This window comes from Cygnus olor, chromosome 1, assembly GCF_009769625.2.
Source record: "Cygnus olor isolate bCygOlo1 chromosome 1, bCygOlo1.pri.v2, whole genome shotgun sequence".
In the NCBI taxonomy this organism is placed as follows: domain Eukaryota; kingdom Metazoa; phylum Chordata; class Aves; order Anseriformes; family Anatidae; genus Cygnus; species Cygnus olor.
Window position 1 is genome coordinate 144,902,238 of NC_049169.1, and position 27,828 is coordinate 144,930,065.

Genomic DNA, 27,828 nt, shown 5'->3' on the forward strand with positions numbered 1-27,828 from the left:
TCGCTGAGGGGGGAGCGGGGCTTTCCCGCCCACGGTGGCAGAGGTGGGGGCGGGGGTGGAAGTCCTCATCCATCCCCATCCCCATCCTCCCCGCCGGGTTTAGGAACCCCTGTGTCCATGGGGAGGATCACAGAATCATTAGGGTTGGAAGAGCCCTCCAAGATCACCTGGTCCAACCATCCCCCTACCACCAATGTCACCCACTGAACCACGTCCCTAAGCACCAGGCCCAACCTTTCCTTGAACACCCCCAGGGACGGTGACTCCACCACCTCCCTGGGCAACCCGTCCCAGTGCCTGACTGCTCTTTCTGAGGAGAAATGGCTCCTCAGTTCCAACCTGAACCTCCCCAGTGCAACTTGAGGCCATTCCCTCTAGTCCTATCGCTAGTTACCTGTTGAGAAGAGGCTGACTCCCAGCTCCCCACACCTTCCTTTCAGATAGTTGTAGAGAACAATAAGGTCTCCCCTGAGCCTCCTCTTCTCCAGACTAAACAACCCCAGTTCCCTCAGCCGCTCCTCACAGGACTTGTGTTCAAGACCCTTCACCACCTTCGTAGCCCTTCTCTGGACACACTCCAGGGGCTCGATGTCCTTCTTGTAGTGAGAGGCCCAAAGCTGAACACAGCACTCGAGGTGCGGCCTCACCAGAGCTGAGTACAGGGGGACGATCACCTCCCTGCTCCTGCTGGCTGCACTATTCCTGACACAAGTCAGGATGCTGTCGGCCTTCTTGGCCACCTGAGCACGCTGCTGGCTCACGTTCAGGCCAGCATCAGTCAGCACCCCCAGATCCTTTTCCTCTGCACAGGTTTCCAGCCACTCTGCCCCAAGCCTTTAGGATGGAGACCTTTGTCCTTGCTGTTTGCGCGTGGTAACTGGTCAGAAGCACACGCCATTCTCTCCCTGGTAGAATATGAGAACCAAATCTGAAATGTTTTATGAGCAGGCAGGCCAAACCTTTACCATGTTTAGTTAGAAGGAAGTCTAGAAACTCTGTATCTCTGCTGTTACCTTACTCACTAATTAGTCAGCCTTATCTGTAAGGCCATGCAGAATTGTATCCCAGGACAGGGGAAGGGGGCAGAATAACCCAGGCCTGGAGGATGTGCCTGAAAAGAATAGGTGAAGAACTCATGGTATACATAGGGCCTTGGATATGTAAATGACTTAGGTTAGTATACTGACAACTACTAGAGACCCCCAAAAGACCACCAGTGGAAACAAATGTGCATGCGTCAAGGACATTTACATATTTTAATGAGCTATAGGCAGTAGTATGAATATGTTAACTATTTCTTGGAAATCTGATGAACATATATGTTTTGATTGTATATAACCCCTGTAGCTTGAACAATTTGGCACATACACTAGGTGGAGCGATGCGTCAGGTGCCGCAATTAGAGAATGCCTGCTTTCTAAAACTCCAGACTGAGTCTTAGAGAACTCAGTTGGAGTTCCTAGGTTTTTTGGGGTGTCTGGGACTGCTTCTAGGAACAGTGACAGATGCACAGCAAACTCTGAAGTAAGTGTCCAGGCCGCAGGCATGCTGATGGACTCCTCTGGAGCTACTGAAATGATGCAGAGTGGGCAAAAATGCCTGCAATTCAAGCAGAATACACAGGGTCATTGCCAATCTTCAGATGCCGCTGCATTGCCAGTCCTCAAACAGCCATCCACAGCACAAAGGATATAGGTGTTTTGATGTGGAATAGTAAAAGAAGGTGGCATTGACCAAGGAAACTCTGAAATGTGTTATTCCTCTCCAAATCTTTCAGGCAACAGTAGTTGGGAAGAGCATAGGAAGCAGTTGGAACTATCTGCAGAAACACCTTGTGACTTTTTAAACCTATTCTGAAAACCTTTGAGGCAGCAGTCAGGTCCCCCCACAATGGGACAAGGTTGATCCTTGTAAGTGAGAGAGCAGGCTATGTGTAAGATATCACTTTTGCAGACATGTGAATAAGATAGCCTGATCAAGACCTGGTCCCTTGTACCTGTGGCCAAAGCCAGCTGAGGCAATGACCAGAAGCAAGGGTCAAGAATCTGAGGTCAAGTCTGGCCAAAATTAATAACCAAAGACCTCATGAGGACAAGAACAATGCTCAGTTTAACCGGAGCCAAACTGAAAATCAGAATGCCAGAATAACCCAGAAAGGCACCAAGCACTGTCGAGGAAGCAGAGTCCAGGCAAGAGCAGGACTGGAGCAGGACAGGTGCTGGGAGGTGCAGAAGATGAGGGCACAGCAGGAGCTGCAGGTACAAAGATGTGGATTTGGACAGAACAATAGCAGATCAAAACACTGAACAACAGAAGAGAGATGAAGAAACTTTTTCTGAAGTCCTGTCTGAGAGACACACGTCATCAGATTACAAACTCTAACCTAATTGTGTCTGCCTAAAGGGCTGGGAACCCAGCCAAGCCTTATCAAGAATTCCTCTGTTATTGTCCAGGAAAAATCATTCACAGTCTAGGACACTTTGCATATGTTTCCTTCTAGGTAACATTTGATGCCAATAAATGATGGCTAGCAACAGCCAGCCAAAAAAAACAAAACAAAACAAAACAAAACAAAACAAAACAAACTTCAGCAGATATCTGTAGAGGCACAATGTCATGGTATGTTGCCTATATAGCAACACCAGTTTTCTGCATCCCATCCTTTTCTTCCCGCTCCTACCTCTCTGCCCCACTGATGACACCAACACGGTGCTTTGCTGTCTTTGAACCTGAGAAATGACCAGATAGAGAAAAGATTTTAAAATGCTAGCCCAGCTCCCTGATCTCATTCACAACACGAGCACACAAAAATTTGTATTACCACAACTGCGGAAGTGGCACAGGGGCAAGTAGATTCCCGTGGGCAGGGCAGAAATACTACAAAGCAGCATGGCCATCAGAGCCAACATGCCGTCAGATCATAACTGGAGAGGACAGGAAAGCATATCAAATTTTATCAATCTTAAACTATTTTGTCAGTGAAAACATAGGAAAATGGAAACAACCCGAGGCATATGTCCATGGCTGACATTAGACAAAAGGCCTGACTTGCTAGAATAATATTTGGCCAACGTGTATGTAGAAATTGTTTGCCATGATGTCTTACTAGAAAATTAGATTAACCTGCTCTAGTTTATGTATATATGTATATATGTTATAGATGAGAAAGGGTTCAGCTCTCTGAGAGTCTGTTTGTAATAGCCTTCAGGCTGCTCTGGGTACTGCAACGAGCCTTTCTTTTTATTAATGAGATGGTCTCCTCGGTTACAATCATTCAGGATGCATAAAACAGATGTAAAAAAAAAAAAAAAAAAAAAAAGAGAAATCCTTTAAAGGATGAAACTTACGTAATACAATAGCTGTTGAGACATGCTCCTCAGAGAATCTTAACAGTAGTGTGCCCAGGAAAGATCTCCAGTGTACCTCAAACACTAGAAGTCATCTGAACGTGCACAAACTGCCAGATACCAAAACAAAAGAAAACTCTCTTTATGAAGTTTTTACCCAGACAGACTAAAGGAAAGAGATCAGATGATGGCCACAAGATGTGTATGCTTCCTGAGTTATTTGTTTTCCCTATATCCCACTTGGATAAAGACCTTTTTCAGCCAGACTCATGGCCTGTCCTTTTTTTTTTTTTTTTTTTTCTTTCCAGAACTTGAAACTTTGGGTGAGGTGCTTTAGAGCTAGGAAATAAACTTTTTAATACACTTTTCTTTCTAAGTCCAAGAAAATATGGGATTGGTGTTGACACGTACTTCAGTCCACATGTTTTAACACATGGGATAGTAACTTTGGCCCTAGCAGTTCCCTCTGTGGAGCCCTAGAACAACTCACGCTGTCTCTGGGCCACAGCCAGACCTCTCTATAATCCCGTGTTGGCAGCCACAGGTGCTGGGAGTGGTTACAGAGGCAGCCCAGCGATAATTAGGAAAGCTGGGATATAAAATACTAATCACAAATGGGAGAAATGTCTGCCGGACTGAAAACAGCCAGGGAACCAGGCTGAGAATCAGGCCTTCAGCCAGGGAGCGTAGCCTGGGGACCAAGGACGTCCTTGAGGAGTGGCAGAGTACCCAGCACGGGAGGCATCCTGAATAATATCAATAAAATCCTAATATTAATAAAAATGAAACAAGAGGCTGATGAACACCTGAGAAAGCGGGAATTGACATGGGAAATGAAATTATTACTTAAAGAAAATGAAGGAAGACAAACATTTCTGTCTGTCTGGCAAAGACCAAAATTGCAAAGACCTATATCGGTTACCTCAGCAGAAACATCGACTCCTCAGCCCTATGATGCTCCACACCGCACGACACCATGGCGTTTTGCTCTGAATTGAGACACTGCCCCGTGCTGCGTTCCCCTTGTCGGACTGTTCCTTGGGGTGTTTGGTCTCATCTGAGATAATTTTTGACCCTTTGTGGTCAGTCTCTTTGGAGATTGTTTTGACCCTTGGCGGTCGGTCTCTGCAGAGATTGCTTTTAGGCAGCACCGCCCTCCCCTTTCTTGGATCTGTTTGATGCATTTGATGGCATTTAATTTTATGAATATGTATATATCAGTACTATACTTATGACAGACTATGTATAAAAGTATAATCTATCAAATCTATTTGCTTCTATAACATTGGTAAGTTTGTTATCTGTATTCTCACTGTATTCTCAGGGAACTCATTAGTAAGTTTGCTGAACCTATAATTAACCTCAAAACATTTCTACTGCAAGATTACTGACTTCTCCCAACTCAAATCACCTTTCTACTACCATCAACTTCTGTTATTAATTGGCACTATATCCTTAGTATCTGACATACATACACGCACACTTATTTCCTAGGAACATCTAATAGCTTTTATCCACATACACATCTGCCTTATTAATCACAAGCACTGTTGCTAGTGGTGATTTGTAATGGATAGAAATCTTACTTAAAAAAAACTCCACGTCTTTGCGTATCACAGAATCCTACGAATTTTTTGTTTCAATCTCTGTATACCCACAGGCCTACCCCTTTTGGATCACCAGAACAGGAAAGCAAGGGAAGATCCTGGACCCATCATCTTTTAACAGATTGCTCTTCCCCTGTCTGTTCTTCACTCAATACCCTTAAACTTTAAAGTGCAGGTCTGCATAGAATTTGCATTCAGGTTCAGTAAGGCCTAGATATTGAGGAAAAAAAGCCAATGCCCTGGGTTTAATCTACATATGCAGCCTGTATAATGAAGTCTCCCTGTTCCAGCTGGGGATTTGTGAGAGCTGAAGAACGGAGACACTCAGTCACATCCTTCTGAGCAGCACAGCAAGCAGGTGAGCAAAGAATAGGGGAAAAAAGGGAAATTATCATTCCAATTCACTAGCCAGGTATCTCAGATGAAGGAGTGACAGCCTTCCCACCTGGTAATTTCTCCAAGTGATGGTCTCCAACAGCTTTAGTCCTTTGGATTCAGAACCTGGCCACTGAAAACTCAGTGAGCTCTGAGGCAGATGTAATGGGATGAGTACTAGTTTCTATCTCAGTTTATGCAAATTCTTCATACACACACCCACAATAAAACAACCCAAACCACCTGCTATTATTACAGGAACAGCCCATTCTTTGATATCCATTCTTCAGCAAAGTTAGAACTAAACTTATTATCTGTCTTAGTTAATAGGATCATTAATGAAGACAGACTGCTAAAGAGCAAAAAACAATGGGAAGATTTCCATATAGTTACTTTTGTAACTTATTTCCCTTGTCTCCTCATATTTATGTAAAGCATCAAAAAAGTATAGGAAATATTCCCTGAATTACACAAGCATATCAGTTTGTGTTTTTTTTTTTTTAACATCTTGCCCCCACTAAAGTAGATGAAAGTTGTATCAAGATAACCAAACATACACATTTTGTGCTAAAAGTATAATTGAAAATGTGTGAATATTAACAAAAGTGTACTGAAATACAGTGCAGAAATAACATTTTAGACTGACCATTGTAGTTTGCTAAAACACAGGTTAGCCGTTTTTTTATTTCATCAAAAAAAATATCTACAGGAAAATTGCTAGTTCTTGAGCTCTGAAGTACTTCCAACTGAAGTCTGGACCGCTAAACCTCAGAAAACCTCTTCATTCATTAAATGTCAAAACTTGGCTGTAAGTCACAGAAGAAAACATTATGACAGCTTGTAGCATTAAGTTTTTAATTTTAAGCCCCTCACAGTGACATATGTGGAACAGGCAAGAAGGGAAGGGAAAAATTTACACAAAATATGTTCAACGTTCATGCTAAGAAGGCAAACATCCTATTCTGTTTAGTGGCTGGACAAGTCACTGCTTCTGTTTCAGAGACATATGCTTTACTTCATCATTTTTCAGTGAACCGATGACATTTAAAAATACCACTTTAGAGACTTGTAAAAGCTGTATACGTGTATTATTCCATTAATCCTTTGCCTTGACAGAACAACTGTGTGTAAAAAGAGTGACTACAGTCCCTTCAAGAAGTAGTACACCGTGGCTTACAACTTGATTGTTACACTACTGAAAAATGTCACAGATGTCAGCAACTGCAGGAAACACTGATTCATCTTAGCATTTTTGCCGTTCATGGTTGTTGTCTAGTCACCTTACCAGAAACAGTTCTTAAATGATCTTTCAGTAGCACAATACAGAAGAATGATAAAGAACTGAAGTCAGCAATAGTTAGGAGAAAGTATAACAACCTAACATGCTTTGTCACCAATTTAACGTATGCCCAGTTAGAGTCAGGTGATGGAAAACCACTGAAATCACTCTGTAAAGGGATACACATTTATGAAGTATTAAGTATAAAACCTCATGAATTTTTTGGTCACTTACTACGAACGCATTCTTCACGGACAGGATGAAAACTCAGAAGCCACAATTACTATATTAGACTGGCTATTCCATTCAGCACATTGTAAACAGTTCCATTTTTAAGTATTATTTTTAAACCTTCAGTCCTACTGATGGCAGACACAAGGATGAGTAAACAGTTTTAAAAACATAATGTGAATTTATTTTTTTACTTCATCACGTATGATTAATTTTGTAGAAATAATAAAATCGGAAATAGTCCATCATGTATATTTTAATCATCCTTAAGGCAAGCATTATTTTTCCGGTGTTAGGTACAGTGTAGCAGTTTGAATTCATATAAAAATAGCAAATTCCTGAAAGTGTAACACCGTAACAAAAATGCTAAAACAAACACTGACAAAATGAGCCCTCTACCAGAATTTACAGTCATGTACTATGGTCTGACATGGATGTTTCTAGCATCATATCGCTTTCATTCATTTCAATTTCAAATGTTTCTTCCAATGGACGACTGGTATCCGTACTTTTCCTCTGATGTGATGTTTCTAATGTTACTATACCACTCTCATCCAGAGTCTGTCTCTCTATGTCGAATTCTCTGAAATCCCAGGGAGGTGAAATTATATTCTTTAATGTCTTCATTGTGTGTACATCAAAGTCATAACATCTTAATTTGTCTTTGATTTCTGTTCCTAGGAAAACAGTCAAACCGTTAGTTTATTCCATGTGAACACGCCCAAACATGCATCTTAAAAAGCTATCATCAACTACTAAAACTATTATAGTTCTTCGTATTCAGAACAGCAAACTGTTGTTGCTGCTTAATGACTGAAGTCTGTAATAGAGTTGGTCTGACAGAATCCGGACTCCTTATTTAAAAAAGAAGCACAACATACTAAGTAAGATTCAGATTTGAAGTCTCATTAAAAGTAATTGCCAATTCCCTTCCCTGTGAGGGTTTTCTTGTTGTTTAAAGTTACATGCATCATGGTTTGCATCAATGTATAGCACACAGCCGCATGGTGGTTCTGTATGCGTTAACTGACTATATATGGAGCAAGACAGTATTGAGAAGAAACGTTTGCTTCAACTGCGTGAAAAATATGCTGGAGAAACAAAGAACACATGAATAAATGGCTTCAGCTTATTATCATGCAGATTGGACATCAACTTTCTTCATTATTGATAAATTAAGTTTAAAGAAGCAGAATTATGTTGCTATAAAGTTGTTTTTTTTGGGGGGGTCGGGGGGAAAACTTCCACGCAATATCTCAGGCTACAGCAATATAATGTATTACTGTTATGAAGAACTTTTTTTTTTTAAACCATGTGTAAAGATCTGTTTTTGAAGGCAGAAGGATTCCTCCTGTCTTCACAGACCACAGTTTCTATATTGTGAAAATACCTCGCCCATATCACTCCACGGTAGTATTAGCTGAGATCAAGATCTCTGATTTTTTAATCCGTATTTCTATTTTATTCCCACCCCCTCCACTCTCACTGGTTTCTAAGCTTTCTAAGCAATCAATACTTTTTATAAAAGAAATCATCATTGGTGCCTCCAATGGCAAAGTACTTGCTTTCTCTACTCCAGTAAGAATTACCTACTTCCATGATGCTTACAAAAAACAATGGTCATCTGCAAACACCGATCAGTTCTGATTTAGGTTTTCTGTTGTTTTTTTAATATATATATATATTCTATTTTCAGTTAATTTATGTAAACAGATCACACCACAGCCTTAATGGTAGACAGACTTTTCTCGATGTAAGAGTAAGACTTCTCTCAAAGGGTTCAATGACTTTAGCAGTCAGTGTAAGTGACGGACTTACCAATGTAAGCTTCAGAATCACCAATATACATTTCTATGCAATGGCCAAGCATCGTGACTGAAAAAGTGTCATCCCTCCTAAGACCAAGGGCCTGTTAAAAAAAAAAAAAACACACAAGTAAAAATTATTCAGCTGTAAATAAAACCATTTACGTCTTAAGTCCACTATTCTGTTTGTTGCTTTGATGTTCGACAATGCAATCAATGCAGTTTTTACCGTAAATGCAAAACATTGTGCAAACAAAATATTGCCGTATGAAATGGCTGAAGAAAGCAAAACACAAAAATAAAACCAGAAATGGACACGTGTCCAGACAGAATAATTCACAAATCATGATGTAAAATATACTAGAATAACAATTCTAAAACCTGTGAGGAAATTAATTATATACATATAGCTAAACTACAATCGATAATCAAAGACTGAGACACGCTTAAGTAATTACGACTAAATTTACGTACTACAGGCTTCTAGGTAAATAGAACTACAGCTAAATTCTCAAGCCAATCAACCCGAACGTTGAAAATTTAGACTCAGAAAAATTCACTGTTACTCCATGAAAACATGAAATCACCAAAACTGTCCTGGAAATAGTAAAACACAATTACTACATAATAAAGACAAATCCAAGGCAACAGAAAGCGGCACATTTTTAAAAGCTGCACTTACTGTAGAATTTCTACTTTGAGGCTTAGGTTGGAAGTATTTCAAATCACTTTGTGAGAATGAAAAGTTTACGTACATACAACTCAATTAAGTGTTTACAAGAAAGAAGGAGCCAACTACAATGTTCCAAAAAGTAGCTTTCTTTTTAAACCTAATCAGTAGAAAACTTAGGAAGACTTCTTTTTTTAAACTAAGATTAGAAAATCAAAATTAATTTAGGGGTTGAATAAATGTTGGTTCTCTGTTTCAAAACAGGAACAGAATGAAACAGTAAATACAGAATCTGTTACCAGCGCCTTAAGCCTGTTACATACCGTATGAAAATAGTCGATTGCACTTTCAAAATTGCCCATCAGACTATGTATGTAGCCAATGGCAGAATAAGTAGAAGCGTTTTGAGGAATTAGTACTAGTGCCTGGCGATGGTATTCCAGTGCTTCTTCGTATTTCCTGTTAGGGTTAAAACCAGAATATCTATTATTTCAGGGTGAAAGAGGTTTTTATTGCACTATGTTGATCATTTCCTTAACTCAGTGGCAGGCAATCCTGTCAAGAACCTTAAAATTATTGCTTCATACTCTTAACATAAAAGAATGCACGGGAGTCACGGATATTGATAATTTTCTTCCTCAACATAATTGAGAAATCATTGTTCCCCTTATGTAGCACAACAGCTGTCTGCAGCTAGGCCCCATTTGGAGAGGATCTTAGCAATTTGATACGGTAAATTGCTTTAGATGTTGAATGTTGCTCCTTGAAATATTAGGTTTCTTTCTGTAGCTCTCATTTTTCTCCCCAGGGGAGCAAAGGAGCAATATAAGACTAAATCACTCATTGTTCAAAATGAGAAAAGCTCCCCAGGCAGATACTTCACAACCCTTAAGTGCTGCATACACTGGTACTTCCAACACTTCCATTTTGCTGCTGCCTCTATCAGGAAAAAAAAAAAACAAAAAAAAAAACAGATTTACACATATCCAGAATTTCTTTCAAATACTAGCCACACTTTCTTTGAAAATTCTCTTAGCTAGACTGCTTATTGCACCTGTTATTTTAAAAACCAAGGATTAAATGTGCCGTACGACGCTACTCTGGTAACTTAAACTGCCACATTTAACACCCTAGCGCAAGCTATTAAAAATAAGGATAGCGATTGTCTATTCAGAAGAAATTTTAATGTCTCTAATTGTAATGACATTATAACAACTTCATTTGTTGATGCTTGCAAAGGGCATTAGGTAACAAGGCATAAAAATTTGCGGCTGTTTGCCTGCTGCACAAAACTTTCGGTCTGAATTTTATTTTCACTCATACTATTTAGCTGTCCAATTAACTACCAGCGTACTTTAACGTGCTGCTTTCAAATTTCAACTACATAGTGCTAGTGAGCAGACATATGGCTAGTAAGTTTTTCATAAAAGCAATAATGTGCATTATGAACACTACTAAAATCCATTATTACGGACATTTTATTTTCTTGAAGAATACGTACAGCTGCCTAAAGTTCACATCTTGATTTTCCTGAAAGATAGCTTATAAGGATGTAGAAACGCATTAGGCTGGCTTTCTGAACCTGAATAACAAAATGCACGTTGTCCTAACTGTGATGTAAGCAGTTACTAAATTACTGCAAGAAATTAAAAGATTTAAGAAATTATAACTGAAGTATGCATTTGGGAAAAAAAAAAAAAGCTCCACACCCTGCAATGATAATCATAAATAAATTACAAAACCAGTGCCTTTTGTTTGGTTTTGGAAGAACAGGTAACTATTATATACTGGTATTTCCCAATGAAAATGAAGAATTCAAGCAACTCAAGCACAGAGCAGTTCCTTCCAAAGTCAAAGCAGAAGCACGACTTATATGTACCACAATCACTTTCATTAGCAACTCAGAAACAAAAGTTAGAGCATATACCAACTGGACAATTAAAACCATGACAAAAAAAACATACGGTAGTGGTTAATGCAAGAGACAACACCAGTTAAAATCAGATTAAAGTAATTAAGGAGAGAACATTTCTCCACGTTAAAACTGTTAAAGCTTTCATATGCTCTTTGCACTTCCTTTTTCTCATCCTAGAATAGAAATATGAACTAGTTCTTATCTTAAAAAACAAAGTAACATTTTATTGTTGTGTTAAGGTCACTGAACACTGCACTTAAATAAACGCCTAAGCACTGATCCAAGCAATCAGCACAAAACCACCTGTAAGCCAATTAAATCACTGGACATAGTCAAGTATGTCAGGACTGGGACAGCAGCCAGTTAAATTCAGTTTAAACCCATCTGAGAATCTGAAAGCCTATGATCGAATTTCTATCAAATAAGAATCAACAGGTAAAAGGTGCTTCTACATTGCTCTCACATGTTACGTAATCTTGATGGAAATAAGAAGGAAGCCTATCAAAAACACATTTGTGTAGTATTCCAGATAAAGGTAGCTCCTGTGCTGTCACTTACTTGAGTTTTCTGCAGACATGTCCTAAGTTGTTCAATAAAGGCTCCCACTTATCAACTGTTACCTGAAAAATAATGCAACAATTCAAGCAGAATCACAAAATGTTTGTGTTGGAAGGGACCTTAAAGCCCACCCAGTTCCACCCCTCTGCCATGGGCAGGGACACCTCCCACCAGACCAGGCTGCCCAAAGCCCCATCCAGCCTGGCCTTGAGCACCTCCAGGGATGGGGCATCCACAGCTTCTCTGGGCAGCCTGTGCCAGCGCCTCACTGCCCTCTGAGTGAAGAAATTCTTCCCATTACCTAATCCAAATCTAGACTTTAGTTTAAAGCCATTCCCCCTTGTCCTGTCACTGCACTCCCTGACAAGGAGTCCCTCCCCAGCTTTTCCGTAGGCCCCCTTTAGGTACTGGAAGGCCACTGTAAGGTCTCCCCAAGGCCTTCTCTTCTCCAGCCTGAAGAAGCCCAACTCCCTCAGCCTCTCTTCATAGTAGAGGTGCTCCAGCCCTTTGATCATTCTTGTGGCCCTCTTCTCGACTTGTTCTAACAGGTCCAAGTCCTTCTTGTGCTGGGGGCCCCAGAGCTGAATGCAGGACTCCAGGTAGGGTCTTATGAAAGCAGAGACTGGGGGGAGAATCACCTCCCTTGCCCTGCTTGCCATGCTTCTTTGGATGCAGCCCAGGATGCAGCTGGCTTTCTGGGCTGCAAGCACACATTGCCGGCTCACGTTGAGCTTCTCATCAACCAACACCCCCACGTCCTTCTCCTCAGAGCTGCTTTCAACCCATTCTCCACCCAGCCTGTATCTGTGCTTGGGATTGCCCCAGCCCAGATGCAGGACCTGGCACTGGACTTATTGCAGCTATCTTAAAACAAGCATAATGTTCTGTCACAAAACACAGAACTTGCTGGAGTTTTATGAATTTATGATCATGCTGGAGTTTTATGAATTTATGATCATGTGTATTGTTAGGAAACACACCTCATTTCCAATAGCTTTGATTTTTTCCAGTGCATCAAGAAACCATTTTTCTGCAGTTTTCCAGCTAAATATTGGGGGTGGGGAGGAAAGAAAAGTAAATTAGCAAAGAGTTCTCATCAGCAGTATGAAGAAATTGTATTACAACCAACACTTCTTTGACATTACTTGTTGCATGAATTAAATTATCTGTAAAAAAAAATAGTAATTTATGTTCAGCTGTATTTTGCTCACTTTGTCGTGTGATCTTAACAGCTGACGAGACAAAGTTAAAAAAAACAGAAGCAAACCAAGAACGTTCACTAAACAGTTTTTATATCCATTATATTTTTTTGAAATATATTTGGAATCTTCTGACTTGATTAGATGCATTGCTGTACAAAATTTTATAGCATTTGTACACTTGTGGGTGCAGAGAGACACCTTTTCAGGGCATGCAACTACCCAACAACAGGCATACACAAGATAATCTCTCATTCCTCTAACAGGAAATTCTCCCCTTGTTCAATGTTAAACACGGAAGAACAGAATAGATAGCAAGGGTTTAGGTTAAACACTACCTAAACTAAAACCAAATGAAACTTGGTATTCTACAGCTCAATAGAAGTACATTAATAAATACATTGGCACACTGCATTTCAAAATAATCCATAATTAAGACTATTTTTGCAAGCTTACTCTCCGTTTTGAAACGCGACCACTCCGACTTCATGCATAACAAAAGGATCTTCAGGTGCAATGCTTAGAGCTTGGCTGAAAAACCTTTCAGCTAACTTGGAGTTGTTGGTCAAACCATATTCCAGTCCAATGTAGAGCATCGGCAAATGACACCTAGGAAGAAAATTCATGAACTTCATCAGGAACGGTGTCACAAACTAAAAAGGAACACCACGTGTTCTCATACGTACATCTAAGCGAAAAGACTGCTAACCTAAGGGGCAGTTAAAGAGACTTTCTACCTGTTAGCTATTGACAAAAATTTGAACTCCAACATGAATTGTAACTTAACCTGGAATTACATGCATGTGTTTTCTCAGTGCTTTAGTTCTGAGGGTTTTTCCCCCCAGTTTCCTCCCTACATTTCATTCGCAAACGGAATATGGAAGAAGCAATAATAATGGGATTACATTTACAAATAACTACATCCAAATACAATAGTTTTATATGCAATATGACGTGGTTAGTCCGTTACTCATTTTACAACCTTCTCCGCAACCTGAAACAGCTGTTCAAAATACTGTTATACAGCACTTTATGATCTGGTAAGACGAACACACGATTCACACGTTTTAGAGAACTCTCAGTTAGAATAGAGATTACCTTAATAAAAACTTGGACTTTAGACTTCCAAAACTACAACAGTAATCAAGTACAAATAATGCAGTCAAATACAGATGAAGTTATTCCCCCCACCCCTTTTTATTCTCTACCAGAGAGTTGTTGCATATAAATACCTACTGTTTATATACTGTTTATTACTGTGATATAGTTAATTTTTCTATACTATTTATGGATTAACTTTAGTTTTTCTGAATGATATTTTTGACATACCCTTTCATGAGCTGTGCAGCTGTGAAATACGCAGCCATTGCTTGGTCATGCTCACTCTCAACTGCAAATGAATGTCCATATGCTATCCATGCTGGTCCATAGGTTCTCTCAAGTGTAGTAGCTTTGCTAAAAAACAGAGCAGATCACAAGCAAACGTTTGAAATTAAATTCCATCTGCTTCAGATGACTACTTATGTTACAATACTGTGTGACAGAGATATCTATTATGACAATCTTCTGTAATGACCGCTGGTAAGTGGAGTTCGTTTTAAAAGTCTGAACAGCTCATTTGCTGCCTTCTCTTGAATTCAATTCAAATGCCTCACATGCATCTTGAGTTCTCTACACATGTTGATTTGTCAACAGTTACACATTACGAGACAGCTTTGTAAAGGCCTTTATAAGAGAAGGATCACGTTCTGTCAATAAACTTGTTTTCCTAATTGGTGCTAAGCTGAGGTAAGCCCTTTTGCAAGATCTGAAGGAAGAGATCAGCATGCAGATGCCTCTTCCTGGAGCAACCAGAATGATACTTTCTTTACACGCTACTGGGCACTGCCCAGACGTACCATCTACCGCGTTCAGCATGATGTCCTACTGACTCCCAAACAGGGATATGGGAGCTGGTGTTTTTATCCACGGTATCTCCAGATGCTTTCCTAACAAACTACTGCCTAGTCCAGTTATCATTAACTTTGTAGCTGTACGCCATCATTCTTCCCCAAGAAATTCAGGCATCTCATTACCATTCTACTCTCGCTAGACCTTTTTTCCCCTCTTTGCCAAGATTACCCTGACTTTTGTGGGGTTTTCTTCCCCCAACACATATATAGGACCTTCCTGGCTAAGGATGTTTTCATATTTAATAACGATGTTCTTTATTTCACCCCTCAAACTACTTAAGGCACTCAGGACAACTTCTTGAAGAATTTCACGGAGCACATTGATAATTGCCAGGAATTTAAACAGACTACTCAGAATAACCAGGCATTCAAATAGTCTAAGTTAGTGACTCATCTTTACATACATTGCCAGTCTTTAAAGGGCTCCAGAAGAAAAATGGAAGCCTTACAGATTGGTTTAAGGCTTTTCAGTTAGGCTTACAGTACCAAAACAAATGCTGTCACTTCACAGCGAGGTTCTGCACTCCCATGCTGACAATCAATACACATACAGAAAACAGACTGACTGACCACCTGAGAAGTCCAAGGCTGCTTGTGCAAAGACAGAAAATCCTGCCATTTGGCTGTCTACTTCTATCTAACTCTTCCCTTTTAGATATGCAACCTGAACCGGGGAGAATGCTTGAGTATCCTCACACTAAAAATATGAGGCTTGATTACCTAGTTGTAATTAGCTTGGCATCGTAAGTGAGTGCAGGGATGACACCTGACAATAACAGGAAAGTAAGCGGCGAGAAATTCCAGGTAAGCCTCTAAATTATTTTTAAAGTATCTGGAAGGTTGAGGTCTAAGTTGCCATACCAGAAACAGGTTATAAACAAAAGGAATATTTTAGCAGTAACCAGCGTACCAAGGTGTCTGCTTACTGTATGAGCTTATCAACAAATGTGGATGTTAAATATCTACTTAGCAAATGAACAACATTCACTAAAGAAAACTAGAAAAACAAGTTTTACCTGAGATATCTTCTAGCATGTTCATTTTTGTGGCCAACCATGAGATAGTAGCATCCTACTGCAAACCATGACACCTACACATTAAAAATAGAGTATTATGAGATATATCACACTGATTTTAGTAAAGCATCATCATAGGTGATAAGTAACAAGGGAACACAATTATAAAAGCTATGAATGTTTTCAAAGAAATCACAGTCAGCTTTTGAATTTATTTTACACCACAGACAAGCTAGAACTGCTGGCAGCTGTATGTCACTACCTGGGTTTGTTCAGCCCCAAAAAGAGGGCTAAGTGGAAAGCTTATTGCTGTCGTCAATTTTATCTAATCGTAGGGAATACAGGAGACAGAGCAACTCTTCTCACGAGGTGCACAGTGACAGGATGGGAGGCAGTGGGTACAAGTTGCAACATAGAAAATTTGATTGAATAAAAGGATTCAATTTTCACAATGAAGGTGATCAAACATTGCAATAGGTTGCCCAGAAAGGCATATCCATTTATTATTGTAGCACTGTCTAAATGATTATTGCAAAGTGAATTTCTCATGTTGAATGTTTTACAGGTACTTTAAGAACAAAATCCACCTTAATATAATTACAACATACAGAAAAAAAGAATGAACAATTTTCACCAGCTCCAGTCAGAAAAAGATTTTTTAATTTATTTATTTTTAATATTCTATTGCTCAAACTGACTATTATGTTAGAACTTTTATTTGCTTTCACCTAAAGAAAACTACTTGGTAATGAAGGCTTAGAACAACTTACAGGATTATTTGGGTACAAGTCGACCAGTTTATGAGAAAGATAGAAAAGTTCTGCACAAGGGAAGAAAAAAAGACAAGAATATTAAAATATGCTAAAACATTAAGATGTTTCAAGTCCTCCTTGAGCTTCCTATAAAAACAGGAAGCATGTCTAGTGTTATTAATACACAATAAACAAAACTGTTTTAGTGGTAATGCTTCAGACTACCTCAAAATAGATATACTTTTGCAGTTAGTCAAAAAACAAACGTAAGTCTTCACAGCACACAAACAAGCAGCTATACATTCTACTCCTTAAGAGTTCTGCAACAACTTAGGTCGCTAAATTACATTAAAGTAAATATCTGTAGTATATTACACTTAAATATATAATGTAAAGCTGAACACAGTTCAGCTTTCTATATCTAAAAAATGTAACATACCGGCTAGCTCAATTTCAAAATTAGAGTCCCACGCATTAATATCATGAAAATAGGACAAAAGCAAATAATTTTTTCCATTATTTGGAGTAATTTTATGTGATTACTTCTTAAGAGGAACTAGAACTATTTTTGTTAGAAAACTTACTACAGATTTTCTAATAAAAATGGAAGTAATCAGATACAGGATAACAATTTTAATGCCTACACAATTTCAAAGGAAACTGCATTACAATACATAAAACAACCATTTCTTCAGAGCATGGTGCTCTTGTATTAATGAGTTCAGTTCTGAAGTGCTTGGCATCAACTCTTTGCTTCAGAAAAAACAAATATGAAAAGTTGCTTGCAAAATACCGGCTTATTTACGAAAAGCTTCAAGGCAGACTTAAACTAAAGATCAGAGTACTGGCCACATTTTCAGATGTAGCTAACTGTAAAGTAACTGGAAAAGTACATTAACTGAACATTGAGAAGTAGCAGTGCACCTAATGACCTCTATGTGTACATACAATGCACCATCCTCTGAGAGACTGCAAATCATATGAGCTCCTTATTCTATCTTCCAATTGGTTTTAAAGACATTCAAGCTCTTCACTTGATTTAGATGTTTATACGCAGTCTGAAATGAGAAAAAGCCATCCCAGCTGCGAGTAAGCTATTCTTGTAATTCCAGCAAAGGTGGTGTCTGATTATAAACTTACTTGAACTATAAAGAGACCTTCACGATAGCAAAGACAAGGAGAGAGCATAGAAAGTCTTCTAACACGGAAAAAGCATAACCACCTAAGCATACACACCGTTGCAGAGTTGATCCTAATACATTTTATTTTGTTAAGGGGGAAAATTACATCTAGATACTCTAGGAAGACCACATCAACGCATAAATCAAAGAACTGAAATGGAGCACTGTATCTCTCAAACTTTCTGGCTACATAGGCCAGTGGTTAAAAGACAGTGACGCTCACGATCACGAGCAAAGATTCTTTGCACAACTACTTTCCCTCCCCTCACCATCAGCTCTGAAACTTCCTTCTCTACGACTTACCATTGTTTTCTTGAAACTGCAAGTTGGAGGAAAAATAAATGCAGTTTTTCATATCAAATGTTAATTATTTTTTTAAAGTGGTCTACGGTTTCTAAACTATGGTCTGGTTTCTTGGCATCTTTAATTCCTTTTTAAAATTGAAACATGACAGTGCTCTTTTGACTCATTAAATGTTGTGTTTCTTACCATTTGCTTTATTAAGCTCCACAAGCGTCCCTATATGTACAGGTAAACAGTTTGCATGGAATGGATCCTTTTCCATCACTCTAAAAAAATAAAATTAGAAAAAAAATCTGTGATACGCATTTCAAAAACATGTGTTTGAAACAGGCTGCTTTTATACCGTGTAATGTTCCAGTTAATTACCACTTCTGGCATAAGACAGACGTTTGTGACTAGAATGTAACTGCTGTAATACTGCAATGTAATTACTGGCACAATAAAGGTTTAATACCGGAAAAATAACCATTGATTTAGCTTAACAGGGCTAACACAAAATTTCAGTAAGCTGAATATAAAGTTAAAAGAAAAACTGAATACAGTATACTACTTGTTTGCAGGCCACTTCAAATTTAACTACCAGACAACAGGGTTCATCCAACCTCTAAGTTACATAGGCTGGACAGCAACTTTTCAGCAAGGTCTGTATTAAGGAAACAGACTCTACAACATTAAGCAGTATGCCAAAGGAAACATTTAGTTTCAGGAAAAAAAAAGTGTAAAATTTTAATGACTTCATTGGAGTTATTTACTTCAACAGGATCATGATTTTACTCAGCTGTTCAAATTCACACAATCAGCATTCTCTGTAACTTTCCCCAGAGTCTTGCCCCTACTGTGTTCCAAGGGATTCAATGTATCTTCCTGGGCACAAACCACATATTTGTACAATTGTACAATACCAGTCACAATAAGTCCAGTCATAATTATTCTACATCCTACCAGAAAAAAAACTCAAAGTTGCCTTGTATACTTACACAGAAGTAAGCTTGTAACACATTTTGAAATCACAGTTATAATAATGTCTTTCAGCTAAAGACACTACCACGTCCAGGTTTTCCTGAAGGCCGTCTACTGATTCAGGAATCAACGTTTCACTGGGTTTATTATACTGAAAAACAAAAGAAACACAACGCGCAAATCCAATCTAAAAATCAGATGCTATAAATATTGATATTTTTAGTTCAAAAATAATATACCTACATTGAGTTTATGAATTTTAAGAAACTTAAAGTCCGTAGGACCTGTATTTTGTCAAGTGGTTCTTTACAGTATGCTTAAAAGCTCATTTGGAACATCAAAGATGCTTGCCAATGCACGAAGTGTAGGCTGTAGAAATGAATATTGAGTTATATATAGTTGGCTTGCAGTGCTCTCATATTCTCTTCAGAAAAAAATATTTTGGAAGAATATTGTTATAATGTAGTATTTTCAGGAAATTGATATTTTGCCTACATAATTAATGTATTTTCTCAAGAAATAAAGCTAAACAAGATGAGTTTTGTGTAAAGTTTAAGTATCATTTTATGAACGCTAGTAATCATAAATTTAAAAAATAACCAGGGCTACAGAGCCCTTGCTTTTCCAAAGTTCAGAATAAAGAGAATCAAAGAAAATTTACATCTGAAGAAAAGAATTTCATGCAACGCATCAACTTTTTATTCAGTTTATGGTTTTACCTTCTTCAATTTATTCTCAAATAAAAAGTGCAGCAATTCTTGTTCTTCTTCCGTACATTGTTTACTAAGAGGTAGAGATTCAAGAAGTTCTTTTTCTAAGTAAATTAAAAAAAAATAATTTGAAAAGGTCGCGTTAAAGAAAAATGGAAAGGTCAAACATTAGAACTTAGAGATGCAAAGTAACAGTACAGATGCACTAAAACATAGTAATACTAATTACGGAAATTAATGATTGAATTCTTATTTCGTTTTTCCTTGTAGACTTTTTAAATGAAACAATGACATAGCACCATTATTTTTATTTATGCTACGCATCCAAGTTAACCACTCAGAATGCTCTGCTATACAGTGCCTACTATAGTGTAGCAAAAACCAACAGGGTTTTGTGAATCCAAAGGCTGTGAAGTTGGTAACACAAGGAAAAACACTGTTTTGGGCTAGGCAAAGAGCATGGGAGCTTCTGGAGCTAACACATGAGACTCCTGGGTTACTTTGTTCCTTTTAATTCTTAACACAGCAAGACTAACATCTGAAGTCCAAACATAAATTTGAACAGTTACAATTTCCCAGCAATTCAAAGTTTTCTTTTACTTTTTAACATAACCATCATCTAGTATTTTCCTAGCCCCTGAGGGCAATGTATACTTTATATTTTATACCCTCTTTCTTGTAATACTGCTTCATTATCCAGGAAAAAGCGTATTAGAGAACAGCTAAATTGTACTTGTATTAGAGAAATACTGCTATCCAGACCTTCTTGCGCTGTCAGCATATGGTGCGATGTTAAAAGATCAAACGCTTCGAAGCAGTAAACATCAAGCTTCAAGGCCTCTTTGTAGCTGTATGTTGCTAGGGTTCTATTATCCAAAGCATCATAGATCTTCCCTCGCAAAAGGCATATAGAGCTCTTGATCTGGTGGAAAAGCAGGGCTGGAGGTCAAAGACTGAATCAATGTTTGCAATTTGGTTTTGAGCACAAATCAAATGGGCTCCCTGAAAAGTAAAAAGCATTTCATGTATGATGGAACCTGGTTTTCTAGTGCTGTTTTTAAATATAATATTGTTTCTATGAGCTTAAAAATCAAACGGGCACTTCCAAGGCAATTCATCTCTCTTTACTTTTAAACCACACATTTCACAAAAGACAAGAATTTCAGTCGAGGTGAAAAAGGCCAAATCAATGGACTCAACTGCTTTGAGAAAAAAATAAATTCTTCCTTTCAACACAAACCAGACTGTTTCAGAAACTAAAAGCAGTGAAAGGTAATTATTACCAAATTAAAGTTGTGCTAGGATGTCTAATAATGAACACGTTCTTTCACAGACGAAACTCCCAAGGATGGGTGTTTTATTCAGTCAGAAGGCCACAGAATTAGCATCATGTTACTTGGAGAATATTTACACATTATCTATCTATATTGTCACACTAACGAGACAGAAGTCCATATAATAGAAAAAGTAGAGCTGTTTTAACAGCCAATACAGCCTAGGGGGCTGCCAAAGAGATAATAAATACTGTTGCCAGTTCACAGGCCAGTGACTCTTACTCCAGAAGAAGTGTCTGTGCAAACCAAGCAAATAAATTAAGATTGAAAAAGTGACATTCCTGAAGAAGAGTTTGGTTTAAGGTTACTTGTAGCGGTACCAACTTCACTAGTTCCCTCCTTTGGCAGACCAAATCCACCCTCTTTGCATTCTTGAACTACATCAACTGCATTTGTAAAGATAAGGGCTGATGAAGTTGAGTTTTTTGACTGGGTTATTTCTCAGACTAAATAGTCGTTCAACAATCGGCCACCCGGACACCTGGGTCAGAGTACCATGAAACACAGAAAATGGTGAAGGAGAACGAACACACAGCCAAAGCTGAGGACCACCTGTGCTAGCAGAGCTACCTTAGGTGTATCCATTAGGGTGCAACACTCAGTCTAATCCTGTTCTTTCTTAAATCCTTTCATATGAAATCTGCATAATGCAGCAATAGAAAAATCAGTTCACATTGATGATTTGCCCATTTTGCTCCTCCAATTTTACAGGGAAAATCCTGTTTGCCAGTCACCCTCACTGTAGTTTCAGCTAATGAACTTTAATTCACAACTGGGCAAGCAAACTCTTCATAGCCTCTTCAGCCTACACACACAAACAACCCCTTCTGGGTGCCTACACAGATTTTTTTCCCCGAGCTTCAGAAAACTTCACCTTAACGCCACACAATTCTCACGTGTGACAAGCAACGTCCCACTGAGAACACCATCTGAATGATTAAGGAAATCTCTTATTAAAAATACCTGAGGGAGAGGAAAATGTGCTTTACTATCTCAGAACCTGCAGCCCAATTGAAATAAACGTTAGTCTATATTACAAAGACTGAAATAGCAGTATAGAGCTAGAAGACACTAAAAACCAATGCTAGATCAAGAACTTCCCGCAAAGTGCCTGCAAAAACTTACAGAAAGTTGTTGCAAAGCACTTTTCATTTTTGCAAACCAAGTTACTTTCATACAAGCAAGCTGACGCCCGACTTCTGACTGAAAAGAGAATGATTCAGCATTTCTGAAAGTTATGTTATCCAGAAAGGAAAGCTTAAACACCTCGTGCTTCAAATTCATATAGTTGCTAAATAACTTTTTGACTTCACACGTTCTTTTCCTCAGTTATAAAAACACTTGTTTAAAAATTGTCACTTACAGAGGATTGCGACATCTCCCAGTCTGTGGTCGAGTCTTTCAATCCACTTTCATCCTTCAAGTACTTTTCAAAAAGTCTTTTGTTGATTGGCTCTTCCATATCAAGGATATCCAGGGCCTGTTGATGTTCTTTCGCAGCATACTAGCCACAAACACATGCATGTAAAAAACAAGGTTGGGATTTGAAACATCTATACATAAAGCACCAATAAACCCAGCGTCACATTTCAAAGGCACAGATTATAACTGGTACTTACCAGCAGTTTTTTTTTAAGGCATGCAGGGTCTTATTTGGACACATGCCATTTCATAATCATAATCAACTATTTTACCAGTCACCTATAATATACAACTTACGTTAACAGGATTAACACCTACAGAAAAGCTTATTATTTGGCATTACGCAATCACAGAAGTAGATGTTCCTCTAAAAATGGAGAATGCAGGATTTAATAAAATACAGTTGACTTATTCAGTAATAAGCACAATATTTTATTTCAAATTTTTGTATTTAATTTATGAGTTGATTCTGTTTTGCTGTGAAAGCACTGCATTTTACCATTTATGTATCGCTTTTTATATGGAAGGATAAAGCTGCTAACTGTATTTACACAAACATAAAGAACATCTCTGGATGGACTACTACCAATTAAAAACAAACATGCAGATATGAGAGAAAAATCACTCACATTCGTATATTAAAGGAGCATTTTCTTTCCTGGACAAAAGGTCAACTGGATTGCTATGGAGCAGAGTACCATAATGGTACTCCACCATGTTGGATACTCCAGCAACCATAGCGAAAGTCAAAGGATGAAATCAACTGCCACAACATTTAAGCCTGTTATTCCAATGAATGTCAATCCTCGCACAGCTACGCTGTGTCTCGGGTACCTGATCTTTCCAAGATGCACCTTTTATTTAGTTTGGTACGTTTCTAATACTGATTAAAATGTGTACTCACATGACATCTAGCTGCAAGGTAGCGACATGCTTCATATAACTGGAAGAAAAATTTCATTTGTGTTAGTAAGAGAGAGCACATTTACTTACGCTGCTAGACTCCCTCTTTTGCTGTTTTTGGTTGTAGTTTCTTCAACCCGTTCACGTAAGGAAAACTTTGCTGACCAAAATGACTAAGTCTGTAACACTTTCTCTCCTATTAAACTCCCATAGTCAAAGGACACAATATTCACCCTTGCCACACTTATTAGCGGAGCAGAAGGACAATTGAAGTAATTACACTTTAAGTGACACCCCAGCTTCCCATACCTACTGCTGTCCCATCCTTGGACTCCTCCTCTTCTCTCTCACCCCACCTTGGGCCAACACATAAAATAGTTCAGTTGGACGGGACCTACGAAGGTCACTTAGTCCAACTGATGGACCACTTCAGGACTAACCGAACGTTAAAGCCTGTTAGTGAGGGCATTGCTCAAACGCCCCATGAGCGCTGAAAGGCATCAACTGGGGGGGCAGCAACCACCCCTCTAGGAAGCATCTTCCAGGGCTTGACCACCCTCACAGTGAAGACCGCGATATTGTCTGAAACACATGGCTATATTTGGTTGAGATAAAGTGCAGTATTCAGGTTTTATTATCAGCCTTCCTGCAGACTTTAACCTCTGATGGTGAAGAAGCCACTGTGGTTAGCAGAGGTTCATAAGTGGAACGACAGTACCACGCCTTTGTCCAAAACGACTTACCTTATCCAATTTACGTGATCGAAGGGCATGCGCTGCCCTATGATACTGAGCTGTCAGGTAAAGACACTGGGCCAACCAGTAGATATCTTGAGGTTCCTCTTAAAAATAAAGAAGAAATTATAAGACATTAATTTATAGTATATCTTTAAACACTTGCGTACAGAACATTCACTTTTGCTTCCCTGGAAGAGCATTGGTTTTCCACTGTTCCAGCATCCTATTAAGTTCCAGTGTTATATATATATATTAAAAATCAACTTATCTGTCTGTTAAAATGAAAAACGATATGTTTTAAGATTATAGACATCATATAGTGTTCTGGACAGTGAATACAATGAATCTGGTACTAGCAGCGCATCACGAGAAGGAGACAACAGTGATAAAGATTTAAAACAAGCTGTCTGCAGGAGCTGTAGGTTACCTTGCCCTTGGACACTGTCAGGGCAGAGAAAAACAACCCAGAATCGTCTCTTCCGAAGAAGATCAGTAGGAACCTAACTACACCGACAGCTTATTAGACTTCTGCACCTTGAAGTTAAGCTCTCCTTCTGCCACCTTAAGAGCGTCTTAACTTATTAGCAACCTATTTTTTGGGGGGAGGGAATCAAGCCCCTAGAATAATTTTAAGAAATTCAAGCAGACAATGGTTGTAGGAAGAAAGAGACCGCGAGCATCAATACGCTCTGCAAACCCGGGTTCTGCTTGTCCTGAGCACCCACAGCAACAGCATGTCCTGCAGGGAACTACCACTCTCTTCTGTAGGTTTCTCCCCCCCAACCCCTTCCCTTGTGGGTTTGGCCAAACATTAATTTTAACACAAAGTTCAAAAGGGAAGCAGGGTTGGCCCTGCTCTGTTTGGAAAAAAACAGCCCTGCAAAGATCACAGAAAGCCACATGCACCAAGCCCAAGTTTCAACATTTAGCCAAGAAGCTTAAAACAAACAAAAGAAAACAGAGCAAGGGTACCAGAAAGATGTTACTGAAGAACAATGTAACAAGCACTTACTTACCATGAGACAGTGAAGCTACTTTGTCTGCCCAAAACAGGGCACTTTGATATTGCTGCTGTAAAAATATAACACGAATAATTATTATTTATTGGAGAGTAGTGTCCTGGGCTTATCTTGAAATATATTATGCATAATTTCCATTTAATGTCTTATTACGTGTGTATTCTCTAATGAATGGTGATTCGCTTTTGACTTCTTTCTAAGTTCAAAAATCAGTTTGGAAGGGCCAGCCCTACTACTTTTTGATGTCTCTCAAATGTTATTTGAGATGGGCTTGTTCATTTATTTTCGATTAAACGCAGGTATGTTTGACCAAAAGGCACGTACTAAATAATACGTTAATATTAATTAATTAATAAAAAGTGATTAGTTAATTTGCTGTCACTGAAAAAGTAGCATGAAACCTACCCACGCTACCCATTAAAATAACTGTTTTATTTTGGAAGAAAGAGTTCTACACAAAAGAAACAGCACATACATCACTTCAAGAAAATTTTGCAGCAGCATGCTTGATTAAGAAATGCTCATTCTCCACTCAGGATGCTTTAATTTCACACAAACCGTAGTCTCTGTGGGGAGCAGGAAGGAAATTCCCCACGTGCTTGCATGGATAGCTTGACTTATAAGCCCACAATTCAGGAAAAGGGGGTGAAATAGAGAAAAACATTAGCAAGGAGAGAATGGAGCAGGGGTTGCAGGTACTTCCTAGTAACTAAGCTACGCTTACCATCAGATTTGAGGTACTAGGAAAAAAACTCAGAAAACTGGTTGGAATTATTGTCTGAAAAGATTAGCAGGGACTACTGTTTTTTTTTTTATTTTTATCCTTGTCCAAGCTATGAGGGATAACATGCTTCCCAGGACCTCCTGCACACTTAACAGACGTCCTGGGGCAGTGACAGGACTTGCAACACTTGAAAAGCCGTGATCATTCCTTCACCTTCCCGCAGGATTACAGCTGCGGGGCTTGCTTACAGCCTTACGGGCAGCTTTATGCCTTTGGAGCAGAGGTTTGGCAGGCTTTTGCGAAGCAGACACTGACGATATGTGTTTCCCAGCCATCACACAGCACTACCTAAGGGGTAGTGCCCCTAAAAGGCGCGCAACCCAGGCCCGTGGCTCACCCTACAGCACTGTAAGCCGACTGTCCTTCACCAGAAGCACTCCCCACCAGAAGGGCCCCCCGAGGGCACACCGGGGGCCCCGCCGCCGCCGCCTCACGCCCCCTTACACCTCACCCCCGGCCCCCCCCCCAGGCCGCAGCCCCAACGGCCGCCGCCCCGCGCCCCACCTGGTCGATGTACTGCCGCACCCGCTTCCGCAGCCGCTCTAAGTTCATCCTCCCGGCGGCCCGGGGGGATTTAGGGGGGGGATTTTGAGGGGATTTAGGGGGGTCCCGGCGGGGTGGCGGCCCGCAGCCGGGCCCGCAGCTCTCGCCCCTCCGCCTGCCCGGCCAGGCCTGGCGGTGCAGCGCCCAAAGCCGCCCCCCTTCCGGCCCTCACTTCCGGCCCGCGCGGTCCCCGCCTCCCCCCTGGAAACAGCGCCCCCGAGCGCGGCGTTCCGGCAGCGCCGCGGGCCGCGTGTTTTTTTTTTTTTTTTTTTTTTTTTTTTTTTGGGGGGGGGGTGTGCGGGTGTCGAGGGATTGCCTGCTACGAATACATTCACCTAGTTTTTAAACTCAATGCTTGCTGCAAGTGCCACAGAGGCGCACAGGCTACTGAAAAGCAGGCGCACGGGTTGCTAAAACACAATCAGTTGCATTTTGTTTGGCATTTTCGGCAAAGTTCAGCGTGCGGAAGGTCTCGGAGGTGGCCATAAAGGTGGTCACAGGCAAAAATGTGAAAAGTACGATCTGTGTGCCCCCTCTTGATCCGTTCACACTTGTTCCCCTTTGCTGTAAAACTGTTTGATTTCAGTGGTCTCCTCCTGTTGTTAACCAGGTTAGATTTTCACCTCACAAGTCGCTCCTTTGGGGCTATTTTTCCCTTAGCATTGCTGACAGCGTTTGCTGCAGACGGCAGAAACACATTTTACAACTGCAGTAAAACTTACTGTGCTTTGTTTTACTCAGCAGCTTTTTTTACATCTGCTATTTTTCCCGTTTCAGTAGCTGAGACTTTGAGGAAAGCAAACTCTTGCTCACCTTCCCATTAGCTTGTGCAATAAGCAGACTGATCATTTCATTAGCGGTATCTTTAGACCCACCATTGCCATCTGATGAGCATTGCCATCGTGTTTGGCTTCCACGAAGACCTCTTTAGCTGCCCAAAAAGCTCTGTGGCCTTCTTACCCTACTTCAGCAGAAGACCCGATGTAATCAAGCATTGTACCTCCGGCTCTGTGAAACCTGTGGCTTCTTATGATTGCACTTGTTGGCTTGAGAGCTCTTTGAAATTAGTATGGTCAACAGTATGTGCATTTGTTAAGTTTGTGGATCTTTTTATGTACAATAAAAGAAGTTTGACTGAGATTTTGATACCATTTAGAAGCTACTGAGTGGTGGAGCTCACAGTTTGCTCATAGGTGGCACGTTCCCTCCAAGACCAGGTATAGGGG

General features: G+C 39.7%; 1 protein-coding gene across 3 annotated transcripts; it reads right to left on the reverse strand.

The window, feature by feature from the left end:
* Window positions 1-7,005: 7,005 nt before the first annotated feature.
* CDC16 (cell division cycle 16) lies at window positions 7,006-26,781 on the reverse strand. Of its 3 annotated transcripts, none has more exons than XM_040555277.1 (18): window positions 26,564-26,781; window positions 25,273-25,327; window positions 24,263-24,360; window positions 23,521-23,559; window positions 22,558-22,698; window positions 20,623-20,782; window positions 19,870-19,964; window positions 19,168-19,301; window positions 18,377-18,456; window positions 16,725-16,774; window positions 15,955-16,028; window positions 14,316-14,441; window positions 13,443-13,595; window positions 12,768-12,831; window positions 11,788-11,849; window positions 9,638-9,773; window positions 8,658-8,748; window positions 7,006-7,510 (listed from the first exon to the last, which is right to left on the reverse strand). In XM_040555277.1, exons 1-18 carry the CDS (start codon window positions 26,609-26,611, stop codon window positions 7,251-7,253), a joined length of 1,866 nt encoding a protein of 621 aa, XP_040411211.1. In that variant the 5' UTR covers window positions 26,612-26,781; the 3' UTR covers window positions 7,006-7,250. The 3 variants fall into 3 exon arrangements, with proteins under 3 accessions (XP_040411211.1, XP_040411044.1, XP_040411122.1); XM_040555110.1 differs by having other exon boundaries at window positions 7,006-7,516; window positions 26,564-26,780; XM_040555188.1 differs by having other exon boundaries at window positions 7,006-7,516; window positions 25,273-25,324; window positions 26,564-26,765.
* Between the last annotated feature and the right edge of the window lie 1,047 nt (window positions 26,782-27,828).

Excerpts from the sequence above, each read along its gene's own strand:
- CDC16 (XM_040555110.1), bottom strand. The coding sequence starts at position 26,611 with ATGAACTTAGAGCGGCTGCGGAAGCGGGTGCGGCAGTACATCGACCAG. Across the intron at positions 20,783-22,557 it reads GGGAGATGTCGCAATCCTCT|ATCAAGAGCTCTATATGCCT; the intron begins GTAAGTGACAAT and ends CTTTTCCACCAG. Across the intron at positions 16,029-16,724 it reads ACTTGTACCCAAATAATCCT|GTGTCATGGTTTGCAGTAGG; the intron begins GTAAGTTGTTCT and ends TTTAATGTGTAG.